Here is a 16,799-nt window from a genome sequence, read left to right on the forward strand (position 1 = left end):
GCCTCTAAAACCATCTTCTTGAAAATCTAAGATGCAATAGACTTGGTGCATTTTTTTTTAAATTACAGGTGTAGTCTTTTTTTAAGTCATCAGGTATATTTTTGGTACAGATTTCTGATGGATAAAGGAACTATGTTTAGTTGAAAATTCTACAATGGGAACATGAAATGAAATATAAAAGGTTTCATGATAAATTTTAAAAGTCATTTATTAGGAACCAAATGTATACTACATACTGTCAACCACGAGCTCTTACTTGATAGAAAAAGAAAAAAAAATATGAAGTAAAAATTATGTAGAGATATACAGCTATGAGACAACAGCTCTATGAAAAACGATGTATAAAGACATCTAGATGTAAGCATACAACTAATATACTAGTAATTGACGACCGAATTTTTTTTTATGTATAGATAGATGTAAATAATTCCAAAAATAATTCCAAAAATAATCGATAAAACTATCAAAATCTTGGTCCAATGATTATATCTTCTTGCTGCATCATAATCACCTTGTGATCTTGCAATGGATGCCTACAAAAAAAAAAACAATATTGCACTTTGTTGTTAGTCAAAAAAGTTTAAAATTTATTAAATGACAAGCAAGACAATGTTTTTTAAAAACTGAAATATAATTATCTTCTACAAGTAGTTATTGACCTGTACTTATTATTTTTATCAATTATTTGGTTTTTGTGTTAATAATAAGGTCAAAAGGGAGAACTGGAAACAGTTGAAAAAAGGTGTTATACCATAAAAGAGGGACGAGAGATACCAAAGGGACAGTCAAACTCATAAATCTAAAACAAACTGACAACGCCATGGCTAAAAATGAAAAAGACAAACAAACAACAGCACACACGACACAACATAGAAAACTAAAGAATAAGCAACACGAACCCCACCAAAAAACTAGGGGTGATCTCAGGTTCTCCGGAAGGGTAAGCAGATCCTGCTCCACATGCAGCACCCGTCGTGTTGCTTATGTGATAACAAATCCGGTAAATAGTCTAATTCGGTAGGTCACATTCAGGAAAGGGAAGGGGATTGTAGTTACGACGTAAGGAACATATCCGATATCATTTGTGATACGGTTATTCCATAACGGTCAACCAACTCGTGATGGCGTCCGTAAAAATTACGAAGGGATGATTTCAACTTCACCATTTGGAACTCTTGCTTTAATAGCTTCATTGTGAGCAGCATACCTCTATCAAGAAAATCATGATAGCAAATGCAAGCACGGGAATATCGTATCAGTTGGGAGATATATACCCCGTATGCAGGTGCTGCTGGAATGTTGCTTCTTAGAAATGGAAAGTTCACAATTGGAAAGCTGAAATCATCTCTTTTGTCGTAAAGTTTTGTTTTCAACCGACCCTCATTGTCAATTTCTAGATGTAAGTCAAGATATGAGGCCGACTTAACTGTATCTGTAGTATCCTTTATCTCTAGCTCGATTGGATAGATGCGTTCCACATAGTCACCAAATTTTGAATTATTTAGTGAAAGAACATCATCTATATAGCGAAAAGTAGAGTTAAAGGATATTGTTAACTTCTTATCTTTCTTCCTAAGAAGTTCCTGCATGAAGTCAGCCTCATAATAATAAAGAAACAAGTCGGCAAGTAGAGGGACACAGTTTGTTCCCATTGGAATGCCGACAGTCGGTTGAAAAACACGTCTTCCAAACGTAACAAATATGTTGTCAATCAAGAAATCAAGCATCTCGATAATATCAATTTCAGAGAATTTTTTGTTCGAATCAGAGTGATCCTTTACAAAATAGGATTTATCCCTCCCTAAGACAAGATACTTGTATCTACGTTGGCCATTCTTTTTTACGACGCAAAGCAATACCAACTCTTTCAATTTGTCTTTTAGTTTGGAATGTGGAATACTAGTGTACAGAGTAGAAAAGTCAAATGTTTTAATACTGTTACAAGATGAAAGAGAGTTAGATTGTATGTACTCTAAAAGATCTTTGGAATTTTTAAGTATCCACATCTGATTCACGCCCCATAAAATAGTTTCCTATAATTCTTTATATAAGAGCAAGCGTTTTCAGCAGAATATTCCTATATTTCAGCTGTTTTCAAAATATAATCTACATCTTTATGAGCCTTTATTTTGTAGCCCTGTAACAAAATACAACTTTTATGTCGGATCATATCAAATATTTAACTGAACCGATAGCATATTGAAAGAACTGTTTTACTAAAATTAAGTGTATATTACGGATTATCAATGTGTCGAGAGTTTTGTGATTGAATAATAACACAGAAATGTCAGTATATATGCAGATAACTGCCGGGGTTATAAACTCTAGGACGAGAATGTCCCAGAATATACCCTTTCTGAGACCTGAATAACATATGATAAGTTTTCAAACAAAAGTGTATGGTTCACTTCAAATGTGATACATAATGATTATTTAGAAAAGCAAATTTGTATTTCAATGCATTTCGTTGTCATGCTTTTTTTTCCAAGAAAAATTTGTTTTGCAATGACCTCTTATATCCACCATTGTAAGTGGATAAATGTTTTTGCTTTATTTTCTATTTTGATAACAATTGTTTCATAATTTGCACAAATTGTACGTTTTAAGTATACTATTAAAAACGAAGGTTAAAACTATCAACCATGGTAAACAAAACAAATCAACATAACTGAAAATCTGAAAATCTGTTTTTACCATTACAGAAGATGTCGACAAAATTTAAGATCTTGAAATAGTATAACATGACGAGACAAACAATGAACAAAAAAATATCAATTTCTTCAATAATCGAAAATTGTTTACAATTCAGGAAAACCACTTGTTGTATTAATGTTTTTATTAGTTTTTAAAAGGATTGTTGATATTCGTTTCTTTTCGTTCACTTTTGCATATCTTACCTTGTCCGCAGTCTACACTTTTATTTCTGAATTTTAAATTTAATATGAATAAAACGCAATCTGGGGGAAAAACATAAAACCGGACTTGATTAAAATAACTTGGATCAATCTTTTTTTCAAAATCATCATAAAATTCACATCTTTCAATGAATTCAAATTATATAAAATATTTGTTGGGGGCTTTACGCGTTAAAAATTGGACAATAGAATGTTTTAACAACTATATAAACTACAGGCTCTAAAGAGCCTGTGTCGCTCACCTTGGTGTCTGTGAATATTAAACATAGCAAAAGATGGATTCATGACAAAATTGTGTTATGGTGATGGTGATGTGTTTTAAGATCTTACTTTACTAAACATTCTTGCTGCTTACAATTATCTCTATCTATAATAAACTTGGCCCAGTAGTTTCAGTGGAAAATGTTAGTGAAAATTTACAAATTTTATGAAAATTATTAAATATTGACTATAAAGGGCAATAACTCCTTAGGGTGTCAATTGACCATTTCAGTCATTCTGACTTATTTGTAAATATTACTTTGTTGAACATTATTGCTGTTTACAGTTTATCTTTATCTATAATAATATTCAAGATAATAACCAAAAACGGAAAAGTTTCCTTAAAATTACCAATGCAGGGGCAGCAACCCAACAAAGGGTTGTCCCATTCATCTGAAAATTTCAGGGCAGATAGATCTTGACCTGATAAACAATTTTACCCCACATCATTAAATGCTTTGGTTTTTGAGTTATAAGCCAAAAACTGCATCTTACCTCTATGTTCTATTTTTAGCTGTGGAAGCCATCTTGGTTAGATAGCTGGGTCATAGGACACATTTTTTAATCTAGATACCCCAAAGATGATTGTGGCCAAGTTTGGATTAATTTGGCCTAGTAGTTTCAGAGGAGAAGATGTTTGTAAAAGCTAACGACGACGAACGACGACGCCAAGTGAGCTAAAAATGGATTTTGTAATTCAAAACTTACTTTCATGGCTGTACAGATAGCAACCAAACCTAATGGCCAGAAACAGAGGACACATGTACAAACGGCGATACAAAAATGGTTTGAATCATCTGGTGGGTATTCGTCCTTCCCCTGTGTCTAAAAAAAGCACAAATATTACGTAGATGATACGGATCATAGCAAACAAAGTAATCACATGAAATCTAACTTGAGCGAGACCACCAGATTAGTTGACAGAGTAAACGTTTGAAAATATTCATGCATCAATATTCTGTGAAAATATTACAATCGGTAAAACGATACAAACGGGACATTGACAGCTCGTAGAACTATTCTAGAAAATTCTAAAAGAGCGAAAATATGTCTCAAGCGAATTAGTATATGTACGTTAAGAGCACACCTGCAATTACGAATTCCGTATAGTGTAAACATGCATGGACGTAACCTGTAAATTGAGATTAATTGTCATCATGCGATTGGGCAGAAGGTAACTATGTTACTGCTGCGAAATGAAAAGATGAAGATTAGACAGTTGAACCCCTAACGTTAGTTATAAAATCTAGTCGTACATCTGTGTCTTTGTCGATCAAACATCAAGATATGGAACAGACCTTAATGTTTCGGTTCTATCGTGAATCTCAACTTCACATAGCTATATGAGACTCATGTACTCTCTGAAATGTGGGTTACTAAGTCTTGTTTTCATGACACCACAAATGTATCCTAACCAAAATCAAAAGATGTTTAGTTTCTTTTTGTAATAATGTCTGAATGCAATCTATTTATTAACAATGTGTACAAAACTAGTCATCCAGTAGTTGTGCACAATAAGTATCCTTCAAAATACCGAATGTCTGCTGAATTCAACAAAATTTAAACAAGAAATTTGTATTCATAAATTACATTCTGTAAAACATGCGCTGCTTTGAGACAATGTAATTTATTTTTCAACTGACCAATGAAATAAGAGTGCAAAGCGAAGACAAATCTGAAGTTTTTTTAGTCAAGATTGTAAATGATTTTTCTGTAGATATTTCGATTTGTTTAACATCCACATGTAACGACACTACTGGTTGAATTCTTCTCATCACCATTTAAATCCTTATTTTACTTTCGAACAAATGTTGATAGAAATATGTTTAGTCATTTAAACATTTTCACCACCTGGTTTTATGTCGTTCTTAATGGATGTGTGTGGTGCTTAGGCGGCATATTTACATAATCCTGCTTTTTTTAAAATTATATTAGAAAGGGGGGGGGGAAAGAAAAATTTACACTTAGAAAGATTTTGTAGTGGTTTATTTTGTTGTCAGTATAAAATAAGGAGATGTAGTATGGCTCCATATGAGAAAAGTATGTACAAGAGTTCAACTGACAATGAATTTTTCAAATGAAGATAATCTTAGACCTTCAATAATGAGCAAAACTCATACCGAATAATCAAATATAAAAGACCAATACAATACACATTGAATTGTTAAGTAATCAGTAAGCAATCAGTCTGATTTATGATAAAATAAAGAATAAATAATATGTCAGAAAGCTACAAACTACAAAATAACAGGCTCCTGACTTTAAGAATTTCGAGGGGTTTACAAACAGTGAACAAAATTACTACTGTTCTGATAAATGTTATCCAAAATACCAACGAATTTTCTTCCCCAGGTATTGGTTATCTTCGCTGTGTTTGGGAAACCATTCAAAATCGTAGGACCTCAATGCTCTTTTATATAGTACATTACCTGAACTTTTGTACTCTTTTTTTTTTTAACGTCACAGAAAATTAACGTGTACATGCGTTATGTGATGCAAACTGACATTAAACTCCCAAATCCATCAAATCAGGAATGCTTATTTAATCATTTCTCAAAAAGCCTCTCATCATCCATAAAAGAAATTCAGAAAGAAAGGAATATATTACTTATCAATGCTAATAAAATTAAATCTTACTTATCGATTATTTACGTGGGATTTTTTTTCACAAGCAATGAACGTATACGATGTTGAGGGCGAAGAAAATTTTGACTTGGGAACATTTGAACTTGGTTATTTGGCCCGGGAACCAAATACCAGCGTAGTCGAAAACCCCGTGAACCCAGGGATTAATCGTTTTTCTACATGTGTTTCTGCTGACGAGATCGATAAACTTATAACTTCACAAACCAACCCGAATACACAAAAGAACACAAAGTGGGCTATAAAAGTGTTTAACGAATGGTGGGCAGCTAGAAGACAAAACGGTGTTGAAATAACAGATTTGTTGGCAATGGATGTTAAAACTATGGATTATTGGCTCCAGAGATTTGTTTTGGAGGCGCGAAAAAAAACGGGAGACGAATATCCTTCGAAGTCGTCGTAATACATCGTCTGTGGTTTAATGAGACATTGCAAGGACAACAAATTATTTCATGTTAACTTCTTTGACGAAAAAGACGGCACATTTGCACAATTTCGCAAAGTGCTTGATGCAAGAATGAAATATTTGCTGGCGAAAGGACTGGGGACTAAACAAAAAAAGGCCGACGCAATATTAGAGGAAGATGAGGAAATTTTGTGGTCATCTGGTGTTTTTGGACAATCAAATTCAACAACACTTCAGTATACTGTTTTTTTTATTATGCCTGTAAAATGTTTGGCTTGAGGGGTAGGGATGAACATCGGAATTTGCAATGTTCTCAGTTTGAACGGAAAGGGGAAATACATTAGATTTATTGGCCGTAACAACAAAATCTTCAACGGTGGTCTGGGTCATATGAAAATTAGCAACAAGGATATAAAACATTATTCTAATGACGGGAAGTTTTGTTTTATTGTTAATTATCAAGATATCGTACAGTAAAAATAATTATTTTGCATGTTGTTCCTTTCATTAAAAAAACCTAAAACAGGTACAATTAAGAATTTCTTGGCAAACTGCTTTAACTCGTTATTTTATGAATTTGAAATTTCATTTAATTATTTAATTATTTGTCAATGGATCATATTTTTAAGGCTTATTACCAAACACTAAACAGTAAAATAGTATTTAGGGAGCGTGAGAAGTGGATAGTGATGATCCTTCTATTTGATCACTAACAAAGTCATGTTTTTTACGATTTTTTGTGTTTGCTCTCAATTGTATCACGACTGACGAAAAACTGCATTCTTTACAAGAGTTATCTCCCATTCACCATAAGTTAAGTGAAAATGAAAAGTCAAAGCGCAAAGCCCGTTATCGTATTTAAAGTGACAAAATCAACTTAATCAAAAACTTCTGTCATATTCAATACTTGATACAGGAATTTTTGTATGTAGACAATGGTGGATTAAACCTGGTTTTATAGTTAAACTCTCAAATTGCAATATACTCATCAATAAAAGACAATGTGACTGCTTTTAATGAAGATGTATATTTTTATCACTTATCGAAATTGTGCAAATCATGGTACCCCTCCGTTATACATGTACTAAGTTTAATTACTGATTATTTCTTAAAAAGTCGCCATATATACAATATTTGTATTATTTCTAGTTTTATAATTCATTTTCAGGACCTAGGTGTATGTACAACATTTTTGAGACATATCTCAACATTCTTGGTAATGATGGATGTTTTTATCGAAATCCTTTGGCTTTGGTCGGAAATACAATCCTGTATGGAAAGCAGCCGCTTGGTGTAAATAAACAAGAAGGTTTAATGAAAGAGATGTGTCAAAACGCGGGCTTGACTGGAAATTACCCAAATCATTCTGGGAAGAGGACGTGCGCAACAGCATTGTACAAAGCAGGATTAGATGAACAAACAATAATGGATCGTACTGGACACAGGTCGTCAGCTGTAAGGGCATACAAATCAAAAACTGATAAAAAAGAACAAAAAGTGTCTTCTGTGTTAAATCCACCTAGTATGGATACAGTTTTTGTTACCCATAATAAATTGGAAGTTGAGGTGCCTCTTTTGAAGTGTACAAAACTGGAACCAGTCAACACTGAAAACTCCGCAAATTGTCGTGACATTTCTACGCGCCTAAAATGTTTGAATGATATTACTAACACAAGTAGAACTGTAAATTTTAACAACTGCAATTTTTCTTTCACTTAAACATTTGTTGAAAGAAAGTTAATGGGAATTTTCGCAATGGAACATATTTTTTCTAGTTGAGCTGCATATTTAATTAGCAAAGTATGGTACAACATAAATTTGCATATAATATACAATGGTTTTCCTTAAACACACTTTTTAAGCAAATTATTGCATTAAAACATCAAAGGAAAAAATCCAATTTATGTTACAAAAGACTATAACTCTGATAAATGAGTATTAATGTGAGAAAAACTGATTTTAGAGAGTTTTCTATTTAAAAAAATGAATGTATAGGTTGCACTTTGTAAATACAGCTGTTTCTCAAAACACGCCTCTTTTGGGGAGATCTTGAATATTCAAAGAAAATTAATTTTGTTTACATACTGGTTCCCAGTTATGCTCTCTGTGTTCCATCTCACAGAGACATAACTTGGAAATGTTACCAGTAAATAAACATGTGCATATTGTTTACATTGAAATCTGTGGTAACCTTTTGTTCGAGGTAGGGGTAGTTAAGAAATTTAGTGTTAGTTTAAACTCTGAGAAGTTCAGGTCATATAAACGTTAAAAATATGCCGCACAGCCCTATATTTTGACCTTTGAAAAAAAATTGTGGTGCATATGAACTTTCAATTCTAGGATGAGATTTTTTTTCAACCTTCATAGTAAAAGTGGTACAGTTTTAGACGTAAAAGGAGTTTCTATGGGAAATTGCATTGTCAATATTTACAGAAATGCAACCTATAGAACGATTAAAAATAACTTACCAGTAAACAAATGAATTAAAACTTTAAGTTTTAAAAAGAATCGTTGATATAACTAGAGATGTGTTATACTATACAGCGTTGGTTATGTGGAGCAGGATCTGCTTACCCTTCCGAAGCACATGAGAACACCCCAATTCTTTTGTTGATTAGTCTTTAATTTTCTTTGGTGTGTCTGGGTACTATTTTTTGTTTGTTTGTCTTTTTCATTTTTAACCGTGGCGATTTCAATTTGTTTTTCGATCTATGAGTTTTGCTGTCCCTTCGGTATCTTTTGGTCCTCTTCTATTCATTAATGCATTACAGAGTATATCTTCAAGCAAGGGAAATTCGTTATTATGTATTTCATATGCAAATTACTAACCTTTCCAGAATAAATCTTCACAGTTTGATTCTCAGAAACACATGGAACGACAGAAGTAGATGTCGTTGGTTGATCTACATTTACTGGATCGCTATTGCATGTAGGTAGACATGACTTGGACCGATCTTGATTCAATGGAATTTGACTGTAGTTAGAGGACTGTGCTGAAAAAAAAAACCATAATTACATGTAAAGATCGTACTCATTCATAAGAATATAAAGGGTAAAAAAAGTACAAGGACACCAAAGCTACAAAGTATAAAAGTTATTTTGAATGACACAGACATATTTAGAAGCATATATAGGTGGAGACTCCGGAGATAACCACCAACTTACGGCAATACAACTTGCAATCCTAGTCAATTAATAAAGAAGTGGAACAAATCTGACATGAGCGAATTCTTCGTCTTTGATTTACCTGTTAGTGCTTATTGCAGATGAACAACTCTGACCACTTGGCAACCGAACTCCTTGCTACTCTATCTGGTCTTTTTGCTTTATTCATTCATAGCATATTGTTCAGAAATATACATATAAAGAATAAAGAATAAAGGATGAATATAAGTTGAATGGTTTGCTACTGACCCCTTACGGATCCATAGAGGGTTAGAAAAATCAATAGGGTTAAGACCGTAGGCCGAACATCCTATGTATGTTATTCCCATTCTATGGTCCGTAGGGAGTCAGGAGTACACCGTATAAAGAATTTATCGCAAGCAGTACTTTTTCTACTGCGTTTTGTAGAAAAATTAATAAATAAACACAACAACATAAATATATGCATTTCCATTAACAGTGGACGTGACGTCATGAACCCCTATAATATTTACTTACTCCTACAAATCCACAGGGGATCACCATGTGACGGCGTTCAACCAATCACAACGTAATTACCAGCGGTGCGATAAAAAGTGATAGGTTTAACTAGATTTAATATGTAAACGGATTTGTGTTAGTAGTCCGATGCACTAACCACTACACCACGGCTCTCTTTTACCCGTCTTGTGGCTCATGTATTTCCTAACTCGGTGCCAAGCCTTATTCGGTTGGTGACATTAACGGGAGAAATGACGGCAATTTGGTTACGTCGATGGAACTTATCAGTCGTCATCTGGCGAAACAGATATCTCATAATTGTTAACCAACTCGTAGTGGCGTCCATGAAATTTTCAAAGGGATGATATCAACTTTGCATTTGAACTCTGGTTTAAAACCATGTTCAAACCACCATTTTTCTTCAAATGTCCTGTACCAAGTCAGGCATATGACAGTTGGTATCGAATAATCTGTGTCTTTGTATGTTGGCGTTTGTTTTTGTAGCAGGTCAGTATTTCTGTTATATCGTTGTGTTCCTCTTATAGTTGATGCGTTTTCCTAGTTTTTGCTTTGTTACCCAGATTTATTTCAGTTACTAGTAAATCGATTGATGACTATTGAATGGCGGTATACTATAGTTGCCTTTATTTCCGAGGAGTTGAGGCTCAATAAAATCGGTCTCCTCTTTTAGTAGTATAGATATGCAGGCGTTGCTATAATGTTGTTACATAAAAATGAAAAGTTTATAATTTGGTAGTAAGGGGTGTTTTTATGTGTTGTTTTATGCTCATCTCTTTTGTCGTAAAACTTGTTCTCAACCAACCCTTACATCGATTTCAAGGTACGTGATGGAGTAAACAATATCTGTTGAATCTTTTATTTTCAATTTCAATGGAAAATACGAGTCCAACATTGTCACAAATTTTGCACCATTCAGTGAGATAACATCATTTATATGATGGAAAGTGAAGTTTCAAGATAATGATAGCTTCTTTTCAGTCGTCATCAGAAACTCTTGCATGAAGTCATCCTCGTATGAAAAATGAACTAGTCATTCAAGCTAGCTATTCAGGAAGTCTAGTTGTAACTAGAATCGTTGCGTATTAATGGATATTTTTTCTTCAAAATTATTCTTATTTGATGAATAAATGCATGTAAACAATGAACAACGCAATTTAAGCAATCAAGAAATCAAGTTTTATAATGTGTTTACAAGTTTTTGAAATTCTTTGAAATTTCAATTTCCATCAATTTATTTTCTATTTATTTTGGTCTAAGTTTTCAATTCACATTAAATAAATAAAAGGTCTTTTTCACTACATCAATATTTATGATGAAGCTACAAATCAAACAATTAGAAAAGTCGAAATATGTTTATTTCAGTCTGGTAGTTACAACGCAGATTGCAATCTCTTAGTTTCGCCCCCTTTATTTCAAGCAATAAGATGATTCGCGCACATATTTTTTACTCAAAATTTTTCAGATCCTTAAGAATTTGTTTATTAAATCTTATATTGACAACATACAATGTTTAAAAAGGAAGAAATGCTTAAAAGCTGTTTTTTCGCAGATGGCGGTATTTTGGGCAACTGTATGAGTTGTTATGATTTACCATTTGATTAGAAGTAAGCATAATTTTAGGAAATTTTATGATTTCAAAAACTTCTTTGATAGTCATTACAGGGTTTCACTTAGTTTTAAGTGATTAGCATTTGCACCAGAAAGAAAAATTTGGGTTCTCACACATTTTGTTAACTTTTATCCGAATTTCAGGAAACATGTGCTCTCTGTCAAAAACACGCTTTAAATATTAAAAAATGCATTTGAATAATGACTGTTAATCTCTCTGCTAAAAGTTTAAATTGTTTGCATCTGTGAATTTAGTATATAAAAGTCATATTATGCAATCAGGCTGAAATCTTAGAAAATATGCACTTATTCGTCCCTGGCCTTTGATCTTGATTTGACGGAAATTGCACCGTACGATTTTTTTACGACCGGGCAAAACAGATAGTACAGATGTGTAGCTTTCAAATGATATATAAGCCGTGTGTTAGGTAGGTGCCTTAAAAATTTAATTTTATGGTTAAAGTCACTCGCCTATATGTCGTTATTCCAATAATATGATGTGTTTGTCGTGGTTCTAATAATCCGACGCGTTCTACTAATGTGATTCGTATGTCAGTGTTCTAATAGTGTGATGTGTATGTCGGTGTTCTGTGTACTGCGATATGTTTGTCAGCTTTATAATAATGTCATACATTTTTCAGTGTTCAAGTGATTTGATACTAGAATAAACTTAATCAAGTGTCTGATATGAACCAAATATTTATGAATTCATGTAAAATAACTGTGTAGCTGCGTGAAAACAAAAGCAGTCAAATAAGCAAAGAAATAAAAAAATTGTTTCAGTACAATTTCGTAGACATAAGATAAGAAACTGAAATTCTATTGAAAATATGTAAATTACAGTACTATACATCGGGCCGACACAACTAAAATTCATAAGGACATCACAATTTCTGCGACCTGTAATGAACTGTTAACAGGAAAAGGAAAGTGAAACGAATAAACCTCTTTTTAAGTTGTTTATAAATAGAATTCAATTACTGTGTTTTATGAACATGATTAAGACTGAATAATCTGATATAAAATATACTTAAATAATAGTATTTACTTACCCATTGTATCACAATCAACTTAATTATATCGTATTGAATTGATTCTATGATATTCAAGTGAGAAAACAATAACAATTTCTTTTTTTTTATATAAATAACCTTGACCTTTCCATACTTTAATTGTTTTAGCTTCAACAATTAGTTAACGGATTCACTCGACCTACTTTGCAGAACGTACAATATCCATATTGTGTTAGTAAGATATCATCCAGAATATGTATGTTTTAATGATTTTTGATTAATATTAAATCCCGGGAGTTAATAGATTAGGTATGACTGTCAATGAGACAACTATCAACCAGAGTTCAAATGAAGTGAATTTAAGCAAAAATAAGCAACTATACGACCTTCAAAAACGAGAAAAACCAATTACGTATAGTCGGTAATTCATTTACTTACAAAGACCATTAATAGTTATCAAAGGTACCAATATTATAATTTAGTACGCCAGACGCGCGTTTTGTCTACATAAGACTCATCAGTGACGCTCATATCAAAATATTTATAAACCCAAACAAGCACAAAGTTGAAGAGCATTGAGGATTCAAAATTCCAAAAAAGTTGTGCCAAATACGGCTAAGTTAATCTTATGCCTTGGATAAGAAAATTCTGAGTATTTCGAAAAATTCAAAGTTTTGTAAACAGGAAATTTATAAAATTGACCACATTATTGATATTCATGTCAACACAGAAGTATTGACTACTGGGCTGGTGATACCCTCAGTGGCATCGACCCAGTTGTGTAAATAGTTATTAAAGGTACCAGGATTATAATTTAGTACGCCAGACGTGCGTTTCGTCTACATAAGACTCATCAGTGACGCTCATATCAAAATATTTATAAACCCAAACAAGTACAAAGTTGAAGAGCATTGAGGATCCAAAATTCCAAAAAGTTGTGCCAAATACGGCTAAGGTAATCTATGCCTGGGATAGAAAATCCTTAGTATTTCAAAAAATTCAAAGTTTTGTAAACAGGAAATTTATAAAATTGACCACATTATTGATATTAAACACGATCTGATTTTAAATCTGCAGTTCATGTCATAATCACCATTCCGTAACATTTGGAACCGTGGATTGTCGATGTAAGCGTTTGATTTGATTATATAATTTCATTGATATAGTTTTCTGTTTTATAATCTCTCTATTTTAGGCCATTCAAGTTCCATTTCAAGTACTTTAAAAAAAACAAAAAAACTTGATGTGCACGATTTTGTTTTTAGAGCCAAAAAAAACAAACCATTCCTATTAAATGAATAAGAAAAGTAGATAAAATTAAAATGTCAATTGTTCTTGAACAATTGAGAGGTCTTTCCTTTTCGAAATGTAAAGTACATGTTCCAATAGGCGTAGAATGCATTGAAATGCTCTCAAACACACATAAAACCGCTAAAAAATGACAAAAACAATAAATTCGATAATTTGGACATGACCTTGACTTTTGACCTTGTGACCTTTGTGAAGGTCATTGGTCCACAATGTTATTGTAAAAGACCCCATGGGTCTAGGACTTTTCGTTCAAGAGTTAAAGCTAATTTTACCTTTTCAGAAACCGTTAACGGCGGTTATGCCCCTTAAGAATATGTCAAATCCTTTCGGTCAAAATGTAAAAAAGTTGTGCCTCAGTCACCTTAACATTTTTCACTGTTTACTATTTCTGTAAGATTAACCGTTTTTGAGATATCGACTAAAAAGTTGAAAGGTCAAAGGTCAAGGTCAACCTTAAAAACACTTAAAACACACTCAAAATGCTTAAAATAAGGTCAAAAACACATAATTCGCTATCTGGGACATGACCTTGACCTTTGATCTTGTGACTTTTGTCAAGGTCATTAGTCCCCAATGTCATTGGTGAAGACCCCACGGGTCTAGGACCTTTGGTTATATAGTAAAAGCTGATTTTGTCTTTTCAGAAACCTAAATCAGGGGTTATGCCCCTTACAGAAAGGTCAAATCTCTTCGGTCAAAATGTAACAAAGTTGCGCCATAATGACCCAAACATTTTCCACTATTTAAAACTTCTGTAAGTATAATGGTTTCTGAGATTATCCCATAACAAGGTGTTAGGTCAAAGGTCAAGGTCAACATACAAATTTGACCTTGAGGTATTTTTCAAAGATACATGAATTGATGATGAATGGTGAAGATCCTAGGTGTCTACGACTTACGGTTTCTGAGTTTTGGTGGCCAACCGACACGGGTTAATTTTCATAGGGGCATAACCCTACCAATGAGTTGTTGAATGTTTTCGATCCAAATGTAACGAAGAACTGGGGTCTGGTCCTGAACAAATTTCACCCTTTGTTTTTTTTCTACCTATTACGGTTACGGTGTTGGAACGATAACAAGGTTTTTGGGTTTCGGAGGGATAACTCCGAACCGACAAAATATTTCGACTAACAGGGTGAGTTCCAGATAGGTATTCATGACACCAATACAAAGTGTGAACATGAAAGCGACAGGTCTTACGGTTAACGCGGCTAAATTTGTCAAAGTTTGGCGGAAAAAGAATAATAATAATAATAATAATAAACAGAAGAAATACAGTAAGGTCTTTCCCTTTTGTAAAAGGAAAGACCTTAACTATACATTTATTATCATAAACTCTAATTCGTTGATTTCTTTCAGAAGAAGGGAGAACAACATATCTCAATTTTGATCTACAGTTAAGATTGGTAAGTACCCCATTCCTATAATACTTTGAACCATGCATGTAACATTTGTAACGTTCCGTCGTCAAAAGTTTGCTTTTCAGAAGTATTGGCAGTCAAGTTGAAAAACAAAAATACTTTTGAAGGTTTGAATAAAAAAAAATAATATATGACATATTTTGATATAAAACGTTGACGCTGAACAGTACTAGTTATTATGATGGTTTGATGGTTAGCCAAACCTCCCGTTTTATGTAACAAAAATTAAACGATAACACTTTGTGACAGAAATATAGCACAAACATACATAAGAACATTCATCGAAAAGAAACACAAAATAATTAAATTAATAGTAGAAAGAACTGAAAACTGCAGATCAACAACGAACACATTCCCTCAACGACAGTCACAACAGGATATATACAAACAATTACGTGCTTTTGTTACTAACATGCGATCTCGAACTTTATACAATCATATCCACAATATTCATCGAAAGAATTGAAACAAGCTAATTCATATATATACTATAATTGAAACCGTTTATGTGCTTCAATTTTCAAATTATCTGTAGCCTGTCACATATAAGTTAGGATGCTTGTTGAGTTATTTTAATATTCAATAATAAAACCATAAAAAAGGACGGATATAATATTATTCAAACAAAGGATGCAATAACTTAATACAATTGACCTTGTATCTGCCCTCAAGTTTTTTTTAAACATTTTCTGATTATCCCAATAGTCATTTATGTATAGAAATCACAATACAATTGAGAAAGGAAATGGGGTATGTGTCAAAGCGACAACAACCCGACCATAGAGCAGACAACAGCCGAAGGCCACCAATGGGTCTTCAATGTAGCGAGAAACTCCCGCACCCGTAAGCGTCCTTCAGCTGGCCCCTTAAAAAATATGTATACTAGTACAGTGATAATGGACGTCAGACTAAACTCCGAATTATACACAAGAAACTAAAATTAAAAATCATATAAGACTAACAATATCTACATGTTCTAAGAATTTAAGATTTTACAGACTTGGCGTCCTTAAATTCATAATGTGTAGTGCATTTAAAAAAAATGTATCTTGTAATATCAAAAAAGATAAACATATATACGGATACCATTATGCATTATGCATCTTTTTTTAGATTAAAGTAAATTGAACCACATCTCCTTATTTTTGTAATAAATTGGTTAATGTCTGTCACGGTGTCATTACTGCGTGATGCATAAGCAGATATACACAGGTCGGGAACACTACCTTATATGGATATGCATAAATTAGCATACTTATGTCCTCGCACATGTAATTGTTTATTTACGTGTGACGCAATTTATTTTTACCTGGGTTTTCGACCAATCTACTTAATCAGTATCACTGCCTGATGGACTGCTACGTATTTACAATCAACCGAGAACACGTGTGTTTTACTGAAATACAACACATTATTCATCCATTGCGGGATTAACAATTTCGCTTAGTTTTTTAAATTTTTTAAATCACATTTATAGTTCGTGGTATAAAGTATTCGTTCAAAGCTCAGATTAACATATAGTTGTTTTGTTGCGAAGAACTGAGTGTTTGGATTA

At 32.9% G+C, this 16,799-nt stretch overlaps 1 protein-coding gene across 1 annotated transcript; it reads right to left on the reverse strand.

The window, feature by feature from the left end:
* Positions 1–202: 202 nt before the first annotated feature.
* Positions 203–12,630, reverse strand: LOC143082697 (uncharacterized). The gene is made up of 4 exons (XM_076258511.1): positions 12,552–12,630; positions 9,055–9,218; positions 3,885–4,001; positions 203–533 (listed from the first exon to the last, which is right to left on the reverse strand). Exons 1-4 carry the CDS (start codon positions 12,553–12,555, stop codon positions 378–380), a joined length of 441 nt encoding a protein of 146 aa, XP_076114626.1. The 5' UTR covers positions 12,556–12,630; the 3' UTR covers positions 203–377.
* Positions 12,631–16,799: the final 4,169 nt, after the last annotated feature.

Source organism: Mytilus galloprovincialis, chromosome 7, assembly GCF_965363235.1.
Source record: "Mytilus galloprovincialis chromosome 7, xbMytGall1.hap1.1, whole genome shotgun sequence".
Lineage (NCBI taxonomy): Eukaryota > Metazoa > Mollusca > Bivalvia > Mytilida > Mytilidae > Mytilus > Mytilus galloprovincialis.